The following is a 26,041-nucleotide window of genomic DNA, read 5'->3' as shown; positions in this document are numbered from 1 at the left end:
AGCTCCGTCTGTGGTGCGATGAGAAAGCAGAACAAAGCTGGCATAGACGGATTCCTTCACTTCGGCATCTGTTTTAAGCAGAAGTGAAAGACTTATCTTTGAATCGGCTGGCAGTTTCTCCCTATGCCGGGGAGGAACTGAGTTTCAGAAGGGTTCATTCTCACTCAGGTCGGGGCCTGCTCCAGGCCCCATGCATGGCTCCTGAGGGAGGAGGGACCCCCCCAGAGGAGTGCTGGTCGTCCAAGGGTGGAGGACTGTGTCCCAGCAGCTTGGAGTCAGGGGAAGAGACGAAGAGAAGTGGGCAGAGGTGTGTTGTGTCTTTTATCTGTAAGGAGGTGGTCACAGCTGACCTCCTGTCGAGAAGAAGGGACGAGCGAGAGAGGGGGAGAGGAAGGCTTCTCCTGCCCCCCCCTTATCCTTTGCAGCAGGAGTGGACTTTCTTTGTTGAATCATCCACTGTTCAGGATTCAATTTGAGATCACTATCATGGCATAACATTGGTCATTTAAAACATCAAAGAAAGGCTGGAAGACATTGGCCTCAGCTTCAAAAATGTTGTATGAAATAAGCTTAAATTGATTGGATGTAAGTTAGAATGAAACTATTCAGTGTTTCCCCCAAGAATTTGCTTAGGCGAGGCGTTGAGTTGTCGGACCAGCGGAGCGGGGGGTGGGGAAGACAAGCTTTGCGCAGACGAACCGGTGGAGCGGAGCGGCTGTTTTTTCACTGCCATTCACTATATGCACGCGCGAAAGCAACTACAAAAAAAACGCCTGTTACCGTCAAATAAACATGCAAGCATATCGAGTTAGGGGTTTTTTTTGGAATGTTGGCGAGGCGGCCGCCTCACCAAGGTAGCGCTGCGGGAAACACTGCTATTTGATTGTGTTTATTATAAAGCACCAATTCACAACACAACTCCTTACGCGGCACTTTGCAAAACAAAGTGAATTCAATCCACTCATACCAACAGATTCCATGTCAGTTACATACATTCCAAATGAATACATGTTGACAAACAACGTACTCCATTTTTGTTCATTATTCAAATGCGTGTTTTATCTAAGGACATACCTGAGTATGCCATTTTATCAATAATTACAGATACATGTCCAATATCTGAGACCATGAACATATTATTGACTTTTACCACTGCTGTTTTAGCGCAATGATGAGTTCTGAAACCTGTGTGAAACTCTTTAAATGTGTCATTATTGTTTAAATGCTCACACACATTATTAGAAACATTTTTTGAAAAATTGTATATAAGAGAGGAATATTGGATGCAGTATAGGTCTGTAATTTAGTAAGTCACCTTGATTCAGAGGTTTTAGAGTAACTGGTTACATTGGCTCTGCAGGTAGCTGTAATAAGACCTTCACTTAAAGGAACAATAAGTGAAATGTCATTATTTTAGATAGAAAAAAAACTGAAAAATTATTTTGTGAAGAAATAAAGGTATCTTTTTAGATGGGCTGTGGTATGAGTCACAGACCATCTCTCTGTGTTGTTCTCCAGTCTCCAGTCTCACATGGACGTACACGCATGCATGTACATCCATGTGAACAGCTGCCAGTAAGGGCTTAGCCCCTCTCTGCCCGTAAAATGCCACCACCAGATCAGTGTAGCGTAGGCACAAAAGGGAGGCGAGCACGTCCAGTGGATTAAAATGTTCTCTTGCTAACAGCATTATAAAGTTATGAGTTACTTACTTCTTCATTAGACATGTTTTCCCAAAAGGTGACACTGTTTTGCTGTGTATTTATCCTTTACAAATATGCTTATATGAGGCGACAGGTGAGAAGGGGAGGGGAAATGGGTGCCGGATTGCAGCTGGAGTGGGGGTAGAGAGAGGCGTGGCTTGATACACATCTCATTTTGGTCTACAGACAGTGCTCAAGTCTCACCTATTGGTGAAATATTGCTTATTGCTCCTTTTATGATAGATTAGTAGTATGCTAAATGGGGAAATCAAAGGGAAGGTAACACTTACTTGATTTAGACTTAGACTTACAGACTTAGACAACTTTATTTGTCATTTTGCATGCACCGAGTGCGTACAGAAGGAAATTTTGTTTTCATACAACTTGAAAATTACAGTAAATAACAGTATATTACAGGATAAAATTACAGGATAAAGTGCAGCAGTGATTTAACAGTAAAACAATTGAAATGCAAACAATGCAGGAGAAAGAGACAGTGTGTGATCAGTGTACAGGTGAGTATTTTTTTAAAAACCATCTGTATGTGCAGAAATGATTTGTGCAAGAATGCATTTTAGAAAACTGAGAGTTCGGCAGCATTTGTAATGCTGGATAAGGATGCAATGATGCAAATGTGCAAATATGCGAATGTGGTACAGAGTCCAGTTTAGAGTTCAGCAGTTCAACAGTCTGATGGCAGCAGGGAAAAAGCTTTTGCAGAACCTGGTGGACCTGTAGCGGATGCTACGGAACCTCTTCCCAGAGGGCAGCAGGGAGAACAGTCCATGATGGGGGTGTGAGGGGTCCCTGATGATGTTACGGGACACACAGCGCTGAGATGAAACGTTCTTAATGGGGGGAAGAGGAGCCCCGATGATCCCTTCTGCTGTCCTCACCACTCTCCTCCCACGTACTTCCAGTCGGAGGCATTGCAGCCTCCACACCACACAGAGAGACAGCTGATCTCTATGGTGCTTCTGTAGAAAGTCGTGAGGATGGACGGGGGCAGGCGGGCTCTCCTCATCCTCCGCAGGAAGTACAATCATTTCTGTGCCCTCTTCACCAGTGATGTGATGTTCACAGACCAGGTGAGGTTGTCCATGATGTGCACCCCCAGGAACTTGGTGCTGCTGACCACCTCCACAGCTGAGCTGCTGATGAGCAGTGGAGCGTGGTGAGGCCGGTTCTTCTTGAAGTTGACGATGATCTCCTTCGTCTTCTCCACGTTCAGGATCAGGCTGTTGTCTCTGCACCAGCCCACCAGCTGCTCCACCTCCTCTCTGTAGTCCTGGTCACTGTCGTCTCTGATCAGGCCCACCACCGTTGTGTCATCTGCAAACTTCACAATGTGATTGGTGGTGAACCTGGGGACGCAGTTGTGTGTCATCAGGGTGAACAGCAGGGGGCTCAGGACGCAGCCCTGAGGGGAGACCGTGCTGAGGGTGATGACATCAGAGGTGTTCTGTCCAACCCGGACCGACTGAGGTCTGTTGGTTAGGAAGTCTAGCAGTCAGTTTCGAAGGGGTGTGTTGAAGCCCAGATGTTCCAGTTTTCCCACCAGATGCTGTGGGATGATGGTGTTAAACGCTGAACTGAAGTCCAGGAACATTTTATTTCAAGCGCCTTTCAAAACACTCAAGGTCACTGTACATGTAAAAACAATAAAAGGGAAAAGCAGTCGTCATAATTAAAAAAAACAACACAAACTACACAGAGTAAAGTAATATAAAATCTTAATGAAAAGGCAATCTTGAACATGTGGGTTTTGAGTTTTGATTTGAACAAGGGTAAAGACTCGGTATTGCAGATGTCAGGGGGGAGAGAATTCCAGAGTGTGGGCGGAGAACGTGAAAAATCTCTGCTCAACATGGTTTTAAGACGGGCTGAAGGAACAACTAAGTGAGTGGTAGAAGAAGATCTAAGTATGCGGGAGGGAGTAGAAATTTGAAGAAAATCAGAAAGGTATGGAGGGGAGAGTTTGTGAATAACTTTAAAAGTAAGTAGGAGGATTTTGAACTGAATTGTGAACTTCACAGGTAGCCAGTGGAGCTGCTGCAGGACTGGGGTGACGTAATGAAAAGAGGGGGTTCTAGAAATGATGCGAGCTGCTGAGTTTTGTACTGACTGAAGTTTGTGAATGGATTTTTGAGGAAGACCGAAAAGAAGAGAATTACAGTAATCGATGCGGGAAGTGACCAGACTATGAACAAGAGTGCAGGTGGAGCTAGGGGAGAGAGAGGGGCGAAGGCGATGGATATTGCGTAAGTGAAAGTAAGCGGAACGAATAAGATTGTTAATGTGAGAGGAGAAGGACAAGGTGCTATCAAGGATGACACCCAGACTCTTGACCTGAGGTGAAGGGGAGATTATGGAGTTGTCAAATGAAAGGGAGAAACTGTCAGCTTTGGCTAAAGTAGATTTTGTTCCCACTAAGAGGATTTCGGTCTTGTCATTATTCAATTTAAAAAAGTTGGAGGTGAACCAGGATTTTATTTCGGTTAAGCAAGAGATTAATGAAGGAGGTGGGAGTGAAGAGTTTGGTGTACAAGAAAGATAGAGCTAGGTGTCATCCGCATAACAGTGAAAATTGATGTTAAATTTCCTAAAGATATTGCCAAGGGGGAGAATGTAGATGATAAAGAGTAGGGGTCCTAGAACAGAGCCTTGGGGAACACCGGTGGTAACTGGAGAGGAGTTGGAACGATATGACTTAATCTGAACAAACTGAGTGCGGCCAGAAAGATAGGATTGAAACCAGGGTAGGGGAGTATGAGTGATGCCAATTGTATAAAGTCGATGGAGTAGGGTAGAGTGTGAAACTGTGTCGAAGGCTGCACTTAGATCAAGAAGAATGAGGATGGAAATTAGACCAGAGTCAGCTGCTATTAAAAGATCATTGATTATTTTTAAGAGGGCGGTTTCAGTGCTATGACGGGGACGGAAGCCACACTGGAACTGTTCATAAAGGTTGTTGTGAGTTAAGTGAGAATGAAGTTGAGAAGCGACTGTTTTTTCCATTATTTTTTAAATAAAAGGTAAATTTGAAATTGGCTTGAGATTATTGTAATTGTTGGGATCTAGTCCAGGTTTCTTCACAATAGGAGTGATAATAGCAGTTTTGCTATTATCCGAAGCTGCATAAACAATCGAGCGTAGTAGTGGTTACAAGTCCAAAAACACTACATGACCGTAACTCCAGCACGCGCTGGCGGTCATGCACTGATCGGCTGGGTAGATGAGTGGTTTCCAGCGAGTTTGGCTGCATTTTTTATGAAAATATCCGCGAGTTGTAACGGAGCTGTACGCCTAGCCGCTGCCCGGAAGCGTTGATTTGGTTGGGATTGGCACCAATTCAATTCAATTCAATTTTATTTATATAGCGCCAAATCATGAAACATGTCATCTCAAGGCACTTTACAAAGTCAAGTTCAATCATATTATACAGATTGGGTCAGATTATACAGATTGGTCAAAAATGTCCTATATAAGGAAACCAGTTGATTGCTTCAAAGTCCCGACAAGCAGCATTCACTCCTGGAGAAGCGTAGAGCTACAGGGAGAGTCGTCTGCATTGTACATGGCTTTGCTGCAATCCCTCATACTGAGCAAGCATGAAGCGACAGTGGGAAGAAAAACTCCCCATTAACGGGAAAAAAAACCTCCGGCAGAACCGGGCTCAGTATGAATGGTCATCTGCCTCGACCGACTGGGGTTACAGAAGACAGAACAGAGACACAACAAGAGAAACAAACAAGCACAGAAGCAAACATTGATCCAGTAATCTGTTCTACATTAGATGGTAGTAGCAGGTGAACCGTCTTCTCTGTATGATGTCACAGTTAACAGAACGCCAGACCAGGTGCACCCACTATGAAGATAAGAGAGAGAGAACAGAAAGTTAAAGCAGAAATGACGACACGTAATGCATAATTGAAGAACAGTAGAACTCTATAGAGTGAGAAAGTTAGATCCTGATGTCCTCCAGCAGCCTAAGCCTATAGCAGCATAACTATAGAGGTAGCTCAGGGTAACATGAGCCACTCTAGTTATAAGCTTTGTCACAAAGGAAAGTTTTAAGATTAGTCTTAAAAGTAGATGGGGTGTCTGCCTCACGGACCAAAACTGGAAGTTGGTTCCACAGGAGAGGAGCCTGATAGCTAAAGGATCTGCCTCCCATTCTACTTTTAGAGACTCTAGGAACCATCAGCACCACAATCCAAGTACCTGAAAGTGTTTGTAAGAGTGCATTTGTGTATATAAGTGTTGTGCAATTATACACTGTTTAAAGTTATTTAATGTTTCATAAATAACTCTGTTAAGTATTGTCTGGTGATAATTAGCTCTTAAGCTGATATCAAGACAATGCTTGAAAGGGATGAATTCGAGCACTAGCGATCTTTTAACAGCAAAACCTGCACACACACAGAATAAAGGAGTGACAACTTCTTTTCAAGTTCAAGAGTTTAATAACAGAAATAAAATGAACATCCAGAGAACATCACTGTGTAATGCTGTTTATCTGAATTAACACAATATTTTGATAAATAAATCCTCTCTACTAGGCTAGTGAAACTTAACTAAACTACTAAGCAAAATGAAGATAAAAAGAAGCTAAGCTAAGGAACTATTTACATGCAAAACAAACAAAAGACAAACAAAAGTGGTTGATCATAATCAGATTAATTCAGTGAATCCTTGTTCACTGAAGATCTGATTAAAAAAAACATGGAATGGAGTTAAAAAACATCTGCCATGTATTTTGATCCATTCACAATGCAAAGCCCAAGTTGAACAAAACATTTTTTGTTAAAATAATATTCTGAGGACCGGTTTGTCCTGTAAAATCATTTAATTCAGAATCGCTTGTCTTTGTTTATGCGCTAGGGGGCGCTACAGCTATCGTCGCTAACCTGGTTAAAATCGATAGTTATCAAAATTGTCTTGAAAACCGGCATTAATATACCATATTGATGCGGGAATAAGGCTCATAACACCATCGGAGGATGGCGGAGCAGAACAGTTACGCTTTATGCTTTAAAACGGACTCCTTTTGAAAGGTCCAAAACCGGATGTTAGCAAGGCTAATAGCATGTTTGGCTAGCACGAGCTACCGGTTAGCCCTTTTGTTCTAAACACCACAGTTTACAAACATTTCCCAATAAACCTTTAACTTCACCCTCAGCCCGCTGCCCAAACCTGCCCTTTTCAGTTCTGTTCAATTTGGCCATTCACAGAAGGGGCGTTGAAGGAGGAAGTTGTTGGTTTTTTCTTGGCAGGCTAGCGTTAGCCTTGCAGCAGCATGTGGCTAACGACGTGGTATGGATAGCTTGGAGGCCACGTTCTTTGACCGGGATGCAGTCCGATTTGAGCAGGGGTTTTCCTCGGCATGGGAGGTGGCTTCTGTGCCGTCCTTTCAGCTCTGCGTTGCCTGGAACCAGCTCCGTCTGTGGTGCGCTGAGAAATCAGAACAAAGCTGGCATAGACGGATTCCTTCACTTCGGCATCTGTTTCAAGCAGAAGTGAGAGACCTATCTTTGAATCGGCTGGCAGTTTCTCCCTATGCCAGGGAGGAACTTTTATTCAGAAAGGCTCATTCTCACTCAGCTCGTGGCCTCTTCCAGGCCCCATGGATGGCTCCTGGGGGCCTTCAGTCACATGGCTCCCCCCTCTCCTTGAGTGCTGGTCCTCAGAGGGTTTTGGAGGTGTGTGTCTCAGCAGCTTGGAGTCAGGAGGAGAGAGTCGCAGAAGAAGAAGAGAGCTCTGTGTCTGTGGAAGAAAAGTTTTATAGCAAGCAGGGGTCACAGCTGACCTCCTGTTGGGAGGAGGTCAGCTGTGACCTACTTTTAGATACATTTTCTATATTTTTGACTTTGGCCAGCTGTGGCTTATCACCTTTATTCTCAAGAAAGTGCCTGAGTTGTAAAATTTCACCTACCCCATCAGTTTGCTTGCTGGGTAACTTTGAGGAGAGCCCTCTGGGGAAAAAAAATAGTTTGCATGGTTTTCACTGCATTATGTATCGCAAAGAAAACTATCCTCATGAAATGGAAATGTGAGGAAAATCTCAGTATCAATCAGTATAGAGATCTTTTGTTGGATCATATTAATCTTGAGACAGCATCTGCATCCACATCTGATCGATCTCTTTGGGCTCCTTTGATCAGCACCATTACTTAGTGGAATGGGGGGTGTTGGGTTGCGTCCTGCAGGGCGCAGTGGCTGGATCGGGGGGTTTCCTGGGGGTCTGGGGGGAACTCTGAGTGGGGCGCCTTGTTGGTTCTGACCCTGGGGTCTGTTGCCCCCATCTGGGAGGGGCTTGGGAGGCCTACTGGCGGCCGACAGCGGCTGCTTGTGGCCCTCTTGGGGAGTTACGCGGTGACGAACGTGGGTTACTGATATGGTAGCTGTGCTGCCACTGGGTGGGTCCGGGGGTCGGGGGTCCCTGGGGTGTGCCGCCCTCGGGCAGGGGCCCCAGCGGGGCCTCGGGTTTCTGGGGGGTATGCCGCTTGGAATCTGGGCCAGCGTGCACCCGGGTGTCTGGCCCTGCACGAGGCCTCTGGTGTGCTGGGGGGCCTCGGGGCCTGTTGAGCTGGTAGGGGGGCATGGACATGAACATCTTAGGGCAGATGCTCTTCCCCTTCTTTGGGTTGGCACTCTGCTAGTGGGGGAGGGGAGGGAAGGGGAGTAGGGACTAATCCAGCCTGGATTTCTATTGTTGTATGTATGGTCAGTTGTTTGAATGTTAGTGTTGGGGAGGGATTACATCTACGAGTGGGGGATGGTGGTGTGTGTGGATGTGGACAATTTGTGGGCTTTGTGTCTGGCCCCCTTTCTCAGTCCTGGGTCATACTGTCTCCCGGTGTGGGTTTCGCCTGGGGGGTGGGGTTATGGATGGCTCATGTGGGCTGGCTATCCAGGGCCCCCCCTCTTGTTTATTTTTTTGGGGGAAAGCCAGGAGGCTTTGTGGGTGAGCTGGGGGGGGGAGTGTGGAGGTGTTGGTCCTGGTCCTGGTGGGTGGTTGGCTTGCGGGCCCTACCGCCTCTCCCTGGCCCCCGAGCTATGGTGGTGCCGCTGGCAGGGCCCCCTTCTCCAGGAGGGCTTTCGGCGAGCGGGGGTCCCAGGGAGCTTGCTCCCCAGTCCTTTTCTCTCCATCCCCGGACTCCTCCCTCTGCCTGCTCCATCACGCTGCCACACATGTAGGACCTTGGGGAGGGGGGCGTTACAGCAGGTTGCCACTTTCTGATGACGTCACTCATCCCAATTTTATCATGCATTTTAAACACTTTCACTCCAAACATTTTCACAACGCACATACATGTAGGCCATGGTATGATGGGGTGGGGGTGAAGATATCTGGGGAGGGAGGGGGGGGGGGGGGCTTCACCCCCTTTCGCATTTAGACATTAAGGGTTCTGGGCAGTTGCTTGGAGGGGGTGCGCCGGCACCAGCTATCTTCCGGAGAGGGGGTTGGACTCGTAGGGAGGATCGGGGTCATTTCCACACCCCCGTTCTCCGATTGCGGCACAGGGTCTGGGGCCTGGAGGAGGAGTGGGCCATCGGGTCCGGGGTCTTGGCAAGAGATTGCTGTGGGGCCCGGGTGGCTTGCCGGGACTGGGGCTGACGCCTCCGCTCTCCCCAAAAAGAGGTGTGGGGTATGTGGCCGGGGTAAGATGGGGGAGGGAGTGTGTTTATTAGGGATTTAGGGGGTGAGAAAGGTTATGGTTTGGGGGTTCTTGGTCATGTTGGCCCCTCCCTGAGGGGGTTGGGAGTCGGGCACAGGCAGTCGAATAGTTGGATTGTGGTGCCCCCCCCCCCACTTGGGTTTGTTGGATTCAAGTGTTATGTGGTAACGTGTGTGCAGCGTCATCTTTTTTTTTTTTGAAAGTCTGTGTGTGGTGAGTGGGGCACTAGGGTGGGATGATGTGAATGAGATTTATTTATTTATTCAATTTTTATTTATTTATTTATTTTGTCATGTTCGGGTCAGAACCGCTCCCTCTCCCAATAACATCTGAAGTCTCCGCTAGGTGTGGAGCCCATCCCCCCACGTCCTGCCACCCTCCGCTGGCCCGCTGGTGTATTGGCGGTCCTCGGGTTCGGGGCGGGTTCCCGAGTGGGTGCCGGCCCATTCCTGGCGGCTGCTTCGTGGGGCCTGGCGCCCCGGGGCTCGGCCCCTGGGACCTCTGCTGAAGTGGCACCATGGCCGGTGCCACTTCAGTGTAGCTGGATGCCGGCAGAGTCCACGGGCTCGCCCCTGCGGCTCCTGGGGGCTTCGGCATTGCAGTCGCTGGGGGATTTCCTCGGTGTCGTCTCTCCTCTTTCCTTGGAGGGGGGGCAGAATTCCTGTGTTGGCCCCACTTGGGTGCCCTGCTTTGGAGGCCCCTTTGGGAGTCCGGGGTTATGGGTCCCCTGGCGCCTGCCTCGGTGCTCGCGGAAGGCGGGCCTTTGGTTCTTTACAACCACTATTGAGCATTTTTCTTCTGCATAAATTTCACATACACAAGTGCACTCTCACAAACACCCACAGGTGCTGGGTTCTAGGTACTAAGTGTTCACTTTTATACAGAAAGCCCGTAATTTATTTATTTATTTGTTTTTGTTTTTTACTTTCTTTTCTCAGGTATCACATAATACATATCAGTTTAAATAATAATACATGATGATTTAGCAATGGTATCAAGGTGTTACTCGATTGTATCTGTTGCTTCATGTCTGTTGGTTGTGCTGTTCTTTTTACATCTCTCTTTCCAGGTGATGAAGCAGAAAGAAGACATTTTGTTGTTCTTTCCCTTTTGTCTCTTCTTTCTTTCACCTCTTCTCTTTCTTTTTTCTTTTCCTTTTCTCTTCTTGTTCTTCCTTTACTCTCCTACTTTCCCACTGTAGTGGCCACATAATTTGAAATTATCTCCACAGGAATCACAATGAAGCTATTTACATGCATAAACCCAGCGGGAGCACTATGGCGAAAGCTGATTGCTCCACTTGTGAAAGAAAAATCTGTCGAGCTCTATCTGGCATTAAGACATCAATTCTTATTGCCACATTGCTAGACAGGACACTGGGAAAAGAGGAGGAAAAAAATGGTAAAGGAGGTTTGCCATTTTGCATGTGCAAATACTCTTCAACACGCCATCTACAGTTTTGTAAAATACGTTTCAGATGTTCTGTAAACTAGTTTACATTTTTACTGTATTTTTACAGAAGGATTCTGGTAACCACAGCTGCCTAAGCTTCCCTGTAAAAACAACTGATTTCTTTAGTGTCTCCTTTATCAGTAAGATGATTGAAAAAGCTGATGAAACATCTTCTTAGCATTGACCAACTGCTTTGACATTTTTCAGTCAGGTTTCCATGATCACCACAGTACAGAGACTAACTGTGGAAGAACCATAGTGCTGGTATTATTAGTTGTCGGTGCAGCATTTGATACTGCCAATCACTCCTTTTTGTGCCTGAAAAACTGGGTTGGCCTATCTGGAAGAGCACACAGCTTGTTTAAATCCTATTCAAAGAACAGGGACGTTTTTGTGTCAGTAAGTAACTTTACATCAGAGATGACAAAAATCACATGTGGGGTTCCCCAAGGGTCCATCCTGGGTCCCCTCTTATTCAATATCTATGTAAAAATGTAAAATCATCCGGCCAGGCATATTTTTTACCGGCCAAAATATTAATCCTGACCAGATCTCTCAACCTTTATCAAAAATTAAGAGTGAGATTATGTTTATTATCGGGGCGCGTGGTTGGGGGAGTGGCTGACTGGACCCTGGAGGAGAAATCTTTAGGCCCGTTTACACTACACTTTTTTAACCGAGCCGAGACCAGTCCGAGCTCAGTAACCGAGATAACTCTTGTGTGTAAATGGTCAGCAGACTGAACCGGACCGCACTAAACATAACCAGACTGCGCTAACTGCAGACCAGTTCCTGAGCAGGTCTCGGACTGTTTTTTTTATCCCGGTTACCTGATAACGAGGAGCGCATGAGCAGACCACGTCATCCCCTTACAGTCAGCTGACTGTCAGCGGGTTTTCCGCCGTGTCTGGCTGAATGACCCGATTCACACTCCATTCAGACAAATTTTAGACATTCATAATAATACTAGCTTCCTTAACGTGCCACACGCTTTCCAGAGATGATTCTGCTTAGCAGTGTGATAAACCTCAGTGTCTGTTGTTGTTTCCTGCATCTGTAAATCCTTATTAGACGTTCGTTTGTCTCATCCACTTCCAAAAAGCCGACTCTCTCAAGTAAATTCACCAATGGTTGCCTTCTTCCCCTGACTCTCCGCAAACACCGAAATATCACAATATCAAGCATAACATCCTGAATGTTACGGGCGCCACTGGTCCCGCCTTCAATCCCAGAGAGCGGTAGTACCACAGATCGCCACTAGGGGGCGAGGAGCAACCAAGGAACCGGGATAGTGTGGTGTGTAAACGGTCGTTTTAGCTCGGTTAACTGACCTAAGCTCAGACTGGGCTCGGCTCGGTTAAAAAAGTGTAGTGTAAACAGGCCTTTTGTTTCCTGACTTTGATAAGAAAATATTGTAGTTGATTATAAAAGGCATAATATGAATTATCAGATTCACATCCAGGCAATAAAAAACACTACAGATTATCATTATTCTATCAATGTTGGTATTATGTGTGAATGAGGCAGAGTTTCATCAAGCCTATACGGTCCAACATTTTTCCCTCAGCTGCCACACTTAAAGCACGCAGAGGTACACGCTGCATTTTTACGCTAATCCAGTTGCTGGATTTTACCCTCGTACGCTGCGCGCTAGGGATAAACAATGGGGAAAATGCATAAATGAAGACTATAAAGGGCTACTTTAGAGGGGAGAGAGGGAATAATGGGTCTAAACTGAAGCCCCTGATGTCCCAAGTTCCTTAAAATGACCCTTAAAAGTGCGTACTTAAATTACATGTAATGTAATTTTGCATACCTGAATTCAAGCGCAAGGCAGCTGCCCACCGACGCACCGCTGGTTCTGTGTCGTTAAAAACAAAAGAGCATTAAACACAGCCACTGACTATCGTATTGTTTTTAATTGGGCCATTTTGGTACGAGTGGAAGGACATTAAACGTAGTGATTCAAGTTTTGAAGGCTGGCCACTGATAAAAGAACCTGGCTCCGAGGAAAGGGAGGAGAGATGCGCAGTGGCTTTTAAGCACAGAAACACAATTTAAAAAATGCAGAATAAATAAGAATGAAACTTATAAACAGACTAATTGGCGTTTTAGACTGTATCTGGTTAGCAGAACTGTTTTCTGATCCAGCGGGCATGACTGGGTCTGAATGAAGGCTTTTGAGGGAATGAAGGCCCATTGCGTCCTGCTTTGCAGGAAAGGAAAGCTGAACCAGCTCGGCAGAATGTGGGTCTAGACTAAGCTCTGGATGGTCAGAACTTTGAACAGATCATCTGCAGCCCAGATGGGCTTCGTTATTTTTAGTGGTGGCTGGCCCACAGGGGGCGCTTGAGCGCTGCCCTCCCTAGATGTGGTGGAGGGGTAAAGTCAAAATATATATAGATTTTAAAAGTATTATTAATGTCAGTATTTACTTAATAGTACATGGCTACATGTATTAAGAATTATTAAAACAATTTTACTATTTGACTCTCATTTAACAGTGCATTTCCACCAACTGAACGTATCATTTCTCTTTTACACTTTTGTGGCTATCACTCAAGGCGCCCTACAAGTGTAGCGAAATAACCAATCGTATACTGTTGCTAGGGAAAATTTGTAAATATCTGGCCAATCAGTATCGCCAAAATGAATGGCTTTGGGGCTACTGGAATCTTTGCCCCTGCTACACAGTGATAGGTGTATAGACCAGTTCACGAGCTACATCCGCGCTACATCCGGGTCACGGTGGTAGGCAAAAACAGTACTGTTTTCGTCTACCACCGTGACAAAACGGGTGAATTAGTGCGTACTTTTAGTTTATTTTTGGTATCTAAACAATGCCTACGACTTGTTGTGCTCCCGGTTGCACACAGAGGCATTCCAAAGCGTCGGATGTACGTTTCTTTCGTTCTACCGAACGATGAAGAAAGAAGAAAGAAATTAATAATTTAAATGAAATGGATAATTTCAATGAAAAGGATGCAGGCAGACAATCCCAATCAACTGTGGGAGCCATCATACCACGACAGAATTTGCAGTCTACACTTCATCTCCGGTAAATACAACTTAATTATGCACTAGTCATTGTTCTACTTAAATCATTATATATAGATTTTTTTATTTTTTCCCTACATGGCCACATTTTTGATTATTTCCTATTACGTAAGAAGAATTCTTTAAAAATCATCGGTTTGCTCTAAAATTCTGAAAATAGTCATGGATCTCAAAGAGTGCTTTCTCTAACCACATGATTTTTTTTTAAATGGCCATTGAAAAAAGCATTTCAGAGAAAAAAAATTTAACTTTATAGTCTTGTACATGTAAAAACATGTAAAAATCGCCTGGATTTTTATCAAACTAAAATCTACGTTTAGTCTTTATGTGATATACAAATGTGCAAATTTATATTGGCCTAGAAAGATATTTGTGAAAAATACAGTGATTTCTCCATTTCACAAACTTTTAACAAAGCAGAGTGTGCAACTTTTAAAAACCTCAATACATGCAGTGAGAGAATTGTTACACCTTATTCAAGGAATACATCCTGAAAATCTGAGCTCGTTACACCACAAAATTGATTATAGGTAAATTTTCATGTTTTTTTCACACTTTTGGAAACAGGCCGCGCCCACTTGTTTCAATCATTACCATATTTAATACTTTAGTTCAGGGCTATGGCTAGAAGGTGATAAAGAAGGTTTTGTAAAAATTTGAACAGCCAATCTTGCGTAGTAGATTTCTTGACATCACAGCGGCCCCTAGTGATGGACGATCTTCAAACGCGGGACATTTGTGCAAAATCATATTGGTAGTATGGGTAATGAAGGACATGTTAACATTTGTTATGGTTTTAGAATAATCAGCATTAACATTTAGAGCTAGCTAGCTAACAATCACTTATTTTAGCATTACTTTTCGAAAAAGTCAAAATTAAAAAACCTGCCGCATTAACTTTTTTTATTTGTCCATTACACGGTTATATATGGAGCTTTGTGCGGATTGCACAAAAAATGTAGGAGGCTACAAAAGTTAAACAAAGGTTTAACTTTTGTAGCCATGTAGCGTGAAAAGTAGCTGGGAAACGAAAGGTGTGCCAATTCCCTTTATGATGCAGAATCATCCAATAAACAAAGTCACATCAAGTTTTTGAGTGTGGGACCAGTAGTTTGGTGGTTATAGGCCGAAACGCATTGTCCTTTGCTATAGCGCCCGCTAGTTGTTGAGAGGTCTGAATTTCTGGGCTTGAGTATTTGTGCACATTCTGTACTTGGATACCTGTTTCAATAGGTTCGTTAAAAGTCCGCATGGGCCGCACAACCCGCTTTAGTGGAGACGAATAATAGCCTATAATAATAATAATAATAATAACAATAATAATAATAATGATAAATAATGGGAAAACAGGCAAAAAACAATAGGGTTCTCTGCTCACAGTGCAGACGAACGGCTATGCCGTTCGTCTGCACTGTGGCCTTGGAACTCTAATAATCTTTGAAAAGATAGCAATTACTCCATCCCATCCACTGATCCCAGACCAGTGCAATTAACACTTCCATTTCAGAAAGGTTATCTCTGTCAAAGAGCCCAGACAGACATAGCAGTACACAGATACACACACACACACACACACACACACACACACACACACAAGCAAAGTTATTAAGTCTTCTCTGGTTATGCAGCTGATAATATAACAGCCAGAAAGGTGTTGGGCAGGTCCTGATATTTCCACGGATTTAATATGCAGACCTGTTACTTTACATAAAGTGCAGCATTAAGCCTGGAAATGCCACCTACAACCTTCCTTTCAGATACACACCAACCTCACCCCCACAACCATTTCACCACACCTATACTTACTTTTTCTTCACCATTCTCTCTGTTTTCTTTTCCTGTTCTCCCTCTACCTGTTGGCTCTGAAGAAACTTCCATAATGTACACTAATCTGAAATTAGATCTTTCAAAGGCACCGTTCATCAGCTTTGTTTCTCTTTGATGCTTTTCCTCCCTAAAACATTTCTGTTGCAACAGGATGTCACGAGTACCGGCTCAACCGTTCGGTCTCCTTCCTTGTATGGAAAAGAGTCCCACCATTGAATTTAAGTAGAACATAAAACTTATAGAATACGTATATTTTTTTCATTTACTTAAACGTTTATCTAATTTTCTGGCAGATGAAGGAAATGTTTCAAATACAAATAGTGTGTGAGCTGAGCATATTCATGTTTAGGTTCAGATGACGTTGCTTTGTTCCTCTTCTGCCACATTTTATTTGACAGAGTTGACAGCTAGGAAACATAAACTGATTTTTATCTGTTGTGCTTCGAAAACATTCTTAATGTATATTAGTCATTGAGCTCATTGAAATTGAATTAAAATTTCCTTTGGGAATAAATTATTTTTGAATCCAATTCAATTGAGTCCTTGTCTGTCCTGCATGTCTGTTTTCACCATGAAAAACCTTCTTTCCATATATTTCAGAGTGTTTTCAGAGTATAAATATCCCTTGGCTAAAGGTTGCTCTTTGTTTTTTGTGTTTTGTTCTGGTGAAGGAGTATGTGAACTGTCATTTAAAGCAGATTTAGTCTTATTAGATCATGAAAAAAGTGCTAAAGTAAATGATGTAAGAACGCAAAAAAATTGACTGTGAGCACAATGATGGAAAGACCGAATAATGAGAGATAGGGAGGTTATACACCCCACTAATTAGCCAGGGTCTTCACAAGTTCAAGGACAGTTTCAATTAGCTGATAAAGATGAGAGGATGAGGGGGAAGGGAAGGCTGAAATGGTTCCTGCACCTTAATTATCCCTATGGTCTTTGGCTTGTAGTGCCTGGGAGAGTGTGTGAGTGTCTTAGCTGAGCCCATTGGGGGCAGGAGGTTTGGGGTTAGAGTGGGTGGAGGGTTTCTGTGCAAAATCCCAAGTGTCTTATCCATGGTGAGTTCAGCAAGGATCATCCGATAGCTTCCAAGAGTCTAGGTTTTCCCTTTCAATTACTCCACCTTTTTTCCAAGGCTGCTAAAATCCAAGAGAATTATATGTAACACCAGGGTTAAACAACCATAGATGTCTTCCATCATACCTCAGATGTATATGCTCCAATGGTTAAGGCAGGGCCATTGTTGTGAAACTTCCACTAGGGTTCTTGAAACAAAGCTTTGCTGATGTGTTTGGGTGTGATTTACAGTTATAACAAACTTTATTTCCATAGGGAATGTTTTTGTTGTCCGGCCCGCTCATTAGAACCAAACAGAGCTCAAAAGTCTTTTTAAATCAGCGCTGAATGTCCGCTAGCATAGCACTATTAGCCTCCAGGATCACTTACTCCTATTACCCTAGTTAAACAAAACTACACTTTGTTTCAAGCATAATATTTGTCTCATTTAGCTCTGCCATGCCATGCTACCAGCTTTATTACAGCATTAATAGGGAACATTAATGTTGATTTAATGGTGCTTGTGTAACGATAGGATTAAACTCAAGCTAATTTAAATAATGGCCACAGGAAGTGCCCGACACATCATTTCCAGTCGATCGTCCTCTTAAAGTAGCCAATTGCTTCTTAAGTTACCAATTTGAGTCTTAATTATTTCCCGGAGAAATATTTAAGGTTATTGATTTCCACTTAGCAAGTCATTCTTTAAAATGTTATTTTGTCAATTTTTTTAATATAATTTAGACTTTCATTGTGAATGGTTGAAATACATACAAAATGTTGTTCTAAATTAGTTAAGCTAATTTGATCTCATTCCATTTTCTTTAAGATGAACTTTAGTTCTCTAACCTAGATCTGCCATGAACCAAGATTCACTGAATCATTTCGATTATGGTTTTCAACTATTTTATTTGTCCTTTTATTTCTTTTGTGTGTAAATAGTTCCATAGCTTATTATCTTAATTTTGCTTAGTAGTTTAGTTAAGTTTCACTGACTCATTTCACTTTAAATGAGTCAGCTTTGACCCCTGGTTCCTCACAGTGAGGCTAACCTCCTTATTAAACCTTTGTACAGGATAGGCTGCTGACCTTTTCATGGTTTGCCTTTAATTTTTATATCTTACCTTGTCCATAATGAAAAAACGTCAGTTTAGTGCCGTTTGTTTTACATCCTGTGCTATGGTTTCACAGTACAAAATAGCTCTGAACCTGACAAAACAGAGGACCAAACAGACAATTTTTTGTAGTTTCATGTTCTACAACATGTGTGGTGTAACAAACATTAGCACATTAAAATAATATACTTTACACCCACCAGAGGTATTCAGTAAACAGTATAAATTTATTCACACACATAAGGGGCATGTAATTAAAGGAAAATGTGCCATGCTGGAATAGCATTAATGGAATTTCAAAGTTTATGAAATGTAGAACAAAAAATTGCTCAGTGGTCAGTCTTGTGCGCCAGAGCACCAACGAGGAATTCAGCAGCATGCTTTCGAAATCTTAACAGCATGATTTTGAAGTGAAGCTTTAATACTGGAAATACCGGGGGAAAACAATCATAGTCTTGTTTTAGTCATAGTTTTAGCAAACTACTAGGCCATCACTGCCACGTGTACACACCAACGAAGCTTTGAAATAAACCCTAGTATGGAAAGTTGAATCAAAACTTTAAACATCTAAGAAAAACAAAAAAACTTACAGTATTTATGACAAATTTTTATTAAGGAAGTCAATAATGACCCTATAACGCAGCCTGGGAGTCACAGACAGAACACGGTCAAAAATAAATCTCAACTGTATGATTTGCTGCATGTAAATCTGAGAAACTGTGTGACTATAACTATATCATCATTGTCTTTTCTTTTTGCTTATTTTTTCTGTCTGTGCAGTGGGATGCCATTAACGAGATGGACGAGTATTTTACCCCGATTCACACATATCAGGTGCGTTCTATAGTGTTCCAAGTTTGTGTTTGTGGTTCTGCTTTCTTCAGAACATCAATGACATATATTGTTGTTATGTAAGAAAGACAGCTCTTTTACTTACATTAGAAAAGACATGAGCCTGAAATATTAATAAATAAATATTAAATATCTGTTAGAGTTGTCACTGTCAACAATATACAATATATCAAACCCTATATACCCTTATACATTAAACACAGTGGTGATCAATTTAAAAAATATATATGTTGTGTATTTGTAGCAAACTCCATGCCTTAAACCCTTAAAGAACAAAATGTCCAATTTAGCAGGAAAGAAAAGTTTTTAATTGAAAATAACAATAAAACTCTTAAAACACAGCAAAGCCTAGAATCTTTAAGTGATATTGACAAATGTATGTAAAAAGAGGAAAATGTACCTATTACCGTAAAGCCACACTGGATTATAAAGCGCAATGTGAACTAATGTGTCTATGTTTGTCTATGTCCACACATAAGGTACATTAAATATTCTTCCCAACTGCATAATATCACTCCACCCCTCCATGTACACAGCTCTCTCCTGAGAGAGAGAAAGCTGTCTGTTTTTTTCGGGAGGACAGAGTAGTTGGACTACAATGTCCTGTTTCTAACATAAGGCCAAAAATAAACATAACTTTTATATTGAATTAACTTACTAAGTTTATTGTACTCCGGATGCGAGCTAACTAAAGGCTCACACATACTTGGGCGTACTGCACGCAAATGTGTGATTAGCTAGCTGAGCACCGAGAGCCGTTTCTTCTCCAGCAGGCTCCCACCTGTCAGTGAGAACATAGAGTGACCATTTTCTAACCCATTTTCTAACCCCCTCGCGGGGGGTGCTGGTGCCCATCTCCAGCGTTCACTGAGCGAGAGGCGGGGTTCACCCTGACAGGTCGCCAGTCTGTAGCAGGGCTAATTCAATTCCCAACCCAATATGTACTAGGGCTAAGACAGACCACCACAAAAGAAACACAAAAAGAATCACTAACAATGCTAAGAGCAGATAGACAATTTCATAATCCATTATTGCATGGCATCCTGGTCTTTCTATTTCTAAATGCCTTCTCATCCTACGACAGCAAAATACAACCAGGTCTCACTGAAAACGTGTAATATCCACGTTGATCCACAGGGGGAAGGTATTGTCACAATTTGACTCTTCAATATTATTTTTATTATTATTCCTTTATTTAACCAGGAAAAGTCCCATTGAGATTAATAATCTCTTTTTCAAAGGAGTCCTGGCCAAGATAGCGGCAAAAAATTACATTACAAAATACATTACAGTTTACAATTTCATAAATACTTTTCAGGCTTAAGTTTTATTTGGCCTATTCATTTATATTGGCTTACCACCTGGTCACTTTTGTTTTCTCAAAAGCAACGACTATGTAAATGTAAAAGAATATTTCTCAAGCTAACCATATACAACAGGGATTCCCAAACTGTGGCTGCCACTAGGGGCTGAAATCTGTAATGGCGGTTTGACAGTGTTTTTTTCCCCACACCATAAAGACATGTAAATAAACATTTCCTTTGTGGAAACTAAAATCAAAACAGCAAATTTAATAAATAAATAAAATGTATTGACATTTGTCATCATTTGTTTACTGATGGACTCAGAATCACACAGACGGAACTAAAGTTGAGAGTCTTTATTGTAGGGATGATGAGTGGTGGAAGATGTAACCGGAGACACAGAACTGCAGGTGATGGCAGGTGATGGCAGGAGCTGACGGCCCGGAACGAGAGTCCATAGTCACCGGGTGGCCTGGAAAGCTCAGTGCTGCTCGGCTAGCTGACCCCGTAGCAACACCAGGGCACAAATCAGAACTTCTCCAGGGTGGCTAGTCAGGTTAGCAGTTCTCTGGAGACAACAGGGCACAAATCAGAACTTCTCCAGGAACAATCAGTAGAGTGAAGAGTCTTTAGAGAGACTGGCAGGACTAACCCTAAACAAGAGAGCAAAAACAAATCTTCCAAGGCAAACCGGGGACTGGCATGGAGAGGTGGATAACCGAAGACGGCCCAGTGCTGAACTGAAGGCAGAGGGAGGTTTAAATAGAGCACCAACAGGTGGAACAAGGGTCTGGCTAATTGACTGGTAAATTGTTATCAGGTGTGACTGACTGCTGAGAAGGTGAAGTGAAGATGACAGAAAAAAACTCATGAGAATGAAAACTAACAATAAATAAAGATGAGATGAAAAAATGAAAATAACTGAAAAACTAAGTCAAACCAAAACTCAACCATGACAACATTAAAATCTGTTTATTTTTAAAAGTCTTGTTCTACACTTCATTTTAATATGAATTTATCTTCTTCATTCATTCATTGTGCTTCAATACGTAGAAGAAGCAGCTTGTGCCTCTACTTCATTCATTCTGGCAAATATGCTCAATTGGCTGAAACCAGGGAATCAGAGGCAACAGACGAGTGAATTGCAAACCAATGACAAATGTCTCTCATACACTTCGTGTACGTCAGTAAAGGGGCAATTGAAAAAAAAAAACAAAAAAAAAGTAAAGGGGCAATTGAATTGGGGCCGAAAGTTTTTACAAGCTTAAACTGAGCGACCGGTGTCTCTTTCGATGTTGCGGTGACTCTGAACCTTTACCAGCACTGACGCGCATGACTCGCCCACCCCCCGCTGCAGCCTCCGCCTTTTCATGACTATGGTCACGCACAGAGCTGCAATACGTTTCATTGAGATTCAGACAGGCGCAGTTCATTTTACAGATGCGGTTTTAGCGCAGATTCAGACAGGGACAAACCGGCGGTGGGGCTGAGGGGAGCTGAGGTGTGTTGTCATGGCCGTGTTTACCTGCTGAATGTAGCCGCTGTAAAAGTTTTTATTTCTCTGATTAATAACATATTTATGGAGCGCTCTATTGTTACTCTGGTCTGGTCTGCTCTCTCTCTCTCTCTCTCTCTCTCTCTCTCTCTCTCTCTTTCTCTCTCTCTCTCTCTCTCTCTCTCTCTCTCTCTCTCTCTCTCTCTCTGTCTCTCTCTCTCTCTCTCTCTTTTGTCATCAGACACAAATCAAAGTTCTTTGTGATTGTATTTTACAATGTAAATTGTGAGTCAGACTCAAATTAAGAAGCTGGTGCACAAAAAACAAAGTGAGAACACACACAGGTAGATCATCAGTTTAATCCTTTGCTTCAGAGACGTTTCAGGTTGTGGGGGTGTGGCCGATCTGAGCGTCTCTTTCTTTCTCTCCTCCAGGCTGAGCTACTGATGCACCTGCAAAATCCTCAGGAATCTGTTGTGGATTTTGCAACTTTATTGCAGTTTAATTCAAATTATGTTCCAATTTTATTCCCACAACTTTTGTTATGATGGTTGAATTGATGTAACTGCAACAGAATGTTTTCTTTTTTTTTTTAGGGGGGGGGGGGGGGGGGGCGTGCGCCAAGCCGGTTGGGACACTGAAGGGGGTGCGCGGCTAAAAAGGTTGGGGAACCCCTGATATAGAACATAGAATCTAAAGCTAACCATTATTGTTGCATTCAAGCCAGGCACAAGTGAGGCAAGATCAGGTGGAAAGATTAGGTATCCATCCATCCATCCATCCATCCATCCATCCATCCATCCATCCATCCATCCATCCATCCATCCATCCATCCATCCATCCATCCATCATCCATCCATCCATCCATCATCCATCCATCCATCCATCCATCCATTTTCTAACACCTCTATCCCTATTGGGGTCGCGATTGGTGCTGTTACCTATCTCTAGCTGTCAATGGGCCAGGGGGGGGGGTACACCTGGACAGGTAGCCAGTCTGTAGCAGGAAAACACAGAGACAAACAGAACAAACAATCATTCTTGCACACACTCACACCTAAGGAGAATTTAGATAGGCCAATTACAGTCATCTTTTTGGACTGTGGGAGGAAGCTGGAGTACCCGAGAGGAGCCATGCATGCACAGGGAGAACATGCAAACTCATACATTGATGGATTATGTAGAATGGCCTACCTTGGATTCATGAAGCAAGCCAAAATAAGCAACAGTACTGTAAGAAGAGTCTCTAAAATCTTAACCCAATCTGCATTAATTTGTAAAGGATTAAAACATGGCAAGAGGTTCCTTTTTGAACAAGTAAACCTGCTGGAAAAGAATGGATGTTTTATATGTATACACTTTATATTATAGATCAAACAGTAAAATAATTATTCAAAAACATTGTCATGCTAAACTTCAAGTCACAATTACTGTTACAACCCAAAACTTTTTTTGTATTGTTGAATGCAGATCCAATGCTTTTCTGTCAATTTGAATTATTCAATTTATGTATTCACAGAAAAATGACCACATGATACTGAGTAAAAATCGATACAGAACATAAAATGCAGTGAACGGATTCCTTTGAAAAAAAGTGAAATTGTTTTGTGTGTAAAACATATCCCAATGACAAATTAACAGTTTTGTAGCATTAGATGTCATGGTCTTTAAAACAAAGATATAGAAGATTAGTAGATGACTTTTAAAGGTTTTTTTTTTAATTAAATATTAGTATTATGGTAATATCATATTTGCTCTGTACAAGTCTTGGCTTCTTAATTTTATATATTACATAGAGCAATTTTAGTTGAAAATACCTTTTAGTATTTTAGTAATCTTTGTCTGTGAAATATTGAAATAAATGTAAAGTGTTTCTGCTTTAGAGAAAAAGATTGTTATGACAACTTCTACTTCTAATTCCTGTGTGAAAGTTCTTCCTATGTAAATGTGACTATGTGTAAACAATCAAAAAAGAAAGAAAACAGGTGTTTGCATGTTGATGATGTTTTTGGGATTAGAGTTGTATGATGGAACAAGTCTTGGCCCCACTTGGGCAATGCATTGTTTTCAATCTCCAGTGTCTATCTAATCTCAAAGGATGTCACCAAGCCAGTCACCCAGAGTAGCTAATATTTTACTTGCTCAAGACCTTTTAACAAATGTCACTTTAGAAATACTGAGCTGTCCCTCAAAGGGTTACATACTTTTGTCTCAACAATGTTGTGGTCTTTAGTAGTGATTTTAAAATAGCATGTACTCTAAATTAGGTCTGCAACGTGATGAGTCCGAGTCAGAACAACTGGCTAAGGTCTGGCTGGATCCCTCGAGAAGGAGCCAGGAGGATCTACATCGAGGTCAAGTTCACCCTGAGAGACTGTAACAGCATGCCCGGAGTTCTGGGTACTTGCAAGGTAATGTAAGCTCAGTACGAGTGCAGCGGGTGGAATATGAATCTCATCTTTTTTATGATCTACTCTGTGTATTTTAAAATTACAATAGTATGTAAAGGTTCAAGGAGTAGCCTCTAGTTCAGTCACTGCTGGTGTAGGCCTTAGCTCCCTAACCTCATTTAACAGATGTGTAAAGGAAACATAAGAATGACTGAATAATGAATACATCTAAGAAAACTAAACCTGGTCTCTTTAAAGGAGCAATATGTGAAATTTCGTTATTTAAGAACTAAAAAATAGTTAAATATGTGAAGAACTAAAGGTAATATTTCAGATGGACTATAGTATTCAATTCAATTCAAAAATACTTTATTTATCCCAAAAGGGAAAATAAATGTTGATGTAACTCATGTTGTCAAGGAATTCTTATAGATGGTGTTGACTGTGGGCAGAAATGAAAAACCCTTTGACTGAACAGACTCTCTTTTCCAATGACATTGAAATGAAGAGGACGTTCAGGATTGTGTATAATTTTCTTGATTTTATGCAAAATCCTTCTTTGGATCATAGTCTCCAGATGTTCCACAGTCCCCAGAACAGAACCAGCCTTCTATATCAAGTTCTTGAGCCTTTTTAGGTCCCTGGCTCCGATGCTGCTTACCCAACAGGTGATGGCAGAGGAGATAATTCTCTCAACTTATGACTTATAGAAGATATGCAGCATCTTGCTGCAAACATTCAAGATGAGATGATTGCTTCCACACCATGCCACAAAGCGGTCCACCAGCCCTCTGTTATCAGCTTCTTGTCCATCTCTGATACACCCGACGACTGCAGAGTCATCTGAGTATTTGTGTAGATGACAGGAGTCAGACTTGTGCTGGAAGTGTACAGAGTGAAAAGAAACGGTGAGAGTACCTGGTTAGACTCACAGTCCTTCAGTCTCACAAACTTTGGTCTGTTTGGCTGGTAGTCATTGATCCAGCTGATTGTTGAGGCCTCCACCTGACTCTTCTGGTGTTTCAGACAGAGCAGATCAGGCTGAATTGTGTTAAATGCACTGGATAAATCACAGTCCTGCCTGCTTTTTCCAGATGTCAGTGGGTGTGTTGAAGCAGGTGTATGATGGCGTCTTCAACTCCAATTCCAAAGCAATAAGCAAACTGCAGGGGGCCCTGATATGTGGTAGTTTGCTTACACAGGTGGGCAAACAGGAATCTCTCCAGGACCTTCATGATGTGGGAAGCCAGGGCAACGGGTATGTAGTCATTGTCGATGAGTGATGGGTGAGTTGTCTTTGGTGCTGAAACCAGACAGGATGTCTTCCATAACAGCGATATCTTCGCTTAGATTGAAGAGGTGCTGCAGAATCCCACAGAGCTGCTCTGCACAGACCTTGAGGGCTCTGGGGCTGACACCAGCCTTGTTCCGGTTTAGTCTCTTCAGCTGCCTCTTCACCTGACTTCTGGAAACAGAAAAGTAGGAGGAGGAGGGAGAAGCAGCATCTCCTGATTTGGTCTAAGACAAACTAGTCAAAGCAAAAGAGTCCATGACTGAGGTAAAGGATAAAACATCTGAGGTGTGACAGGAAAGCTGTGGGTCAAAGAAGGGTGGGATGTCTGTTTTGCTGGGAGCAGGAGGGGAGGATGGTGAGAATGTTCCTGAACAGAACCTATTGAAGAATGAGTTCAGCTCATTTGCTCTATCCAGACTTCCATCTATCCACTCCTCTTTCTGCGTGAAGCCTGTGATCTTCTTCATCCCTGACCACACCTCTCTGATATTGTTCCTCTACTTCTGTATACTCCTCAATAACTCTCTGTCTCTCTCCCTAAAGGCTCTTTTTTCTTGTTCAACGGTTCCTTCAGGTCAGTGAATATGCAGGTTTTGTTATCAGGGAAGCATCTCACTGTTCTGGTGGGGATGATGCTGTCCACACATAAGTTCATATAGTCGGTCACCCACTCAGTCATGGCATTTATGTCCTCTCCATGTGGCTTGCAAAGACGGTAGTTTCAAAACAACCCTGTAGGGCTTCTTCAGCTTCCTGTGATCATTTTCTCACAGTCCTTTATCTTATGGGTGGTCTCTTGTCAAGGGGTTTATAA

General features: G+C 42.7%; 1 protein-coding gene across 4 annotated transcripts in view; it reads left to right on the top strand.

Annotated features, from left to right (window-relative positions):
* epha8 (eph receptor A8) overlaps positions 1-26,041 on the top strand; it is a 348,864-nt gene that overhangs the window by 133,636 nt on the left and 189,187 nt on the right. For all 4 annotated transcript variants that reach the window (XM_036151370.1, XM_036151369.1, XM_036151372.1 and 1 more), the window contains exons 3-4: positions 18,673-18,726; positions 23,811-23,954. In XM_036151370.1, coding sequence (XP_036007263.1) covers positions 18,673-18,726; positions 23,811-23,954 — 198 coding nt within the window. The remainder of the gene's footprint in view (positions 1-18,672; positions 18,727-23,810; positions 23,955-26,041) is intronic.

The sequence above is a fragment of the Fundulus heteroclitus genome, chromosome 20 (assembly GCF_011125445.2).
Source record: "Fundulus heteroclitus isolate FHET01 chromosome 20, MU-UCD_Fhet_4.1, whole genome shotgun sequence".
NCBI lineage: Eukaryota > Metazoa > Chordata > Actinopteri > Cyprinodontiformes > Fundulidae > Fundulus > Fundulus heteroclitus.
This window is presented reverse-complemented; position numbering and strand designations above follow the sequence as displayed.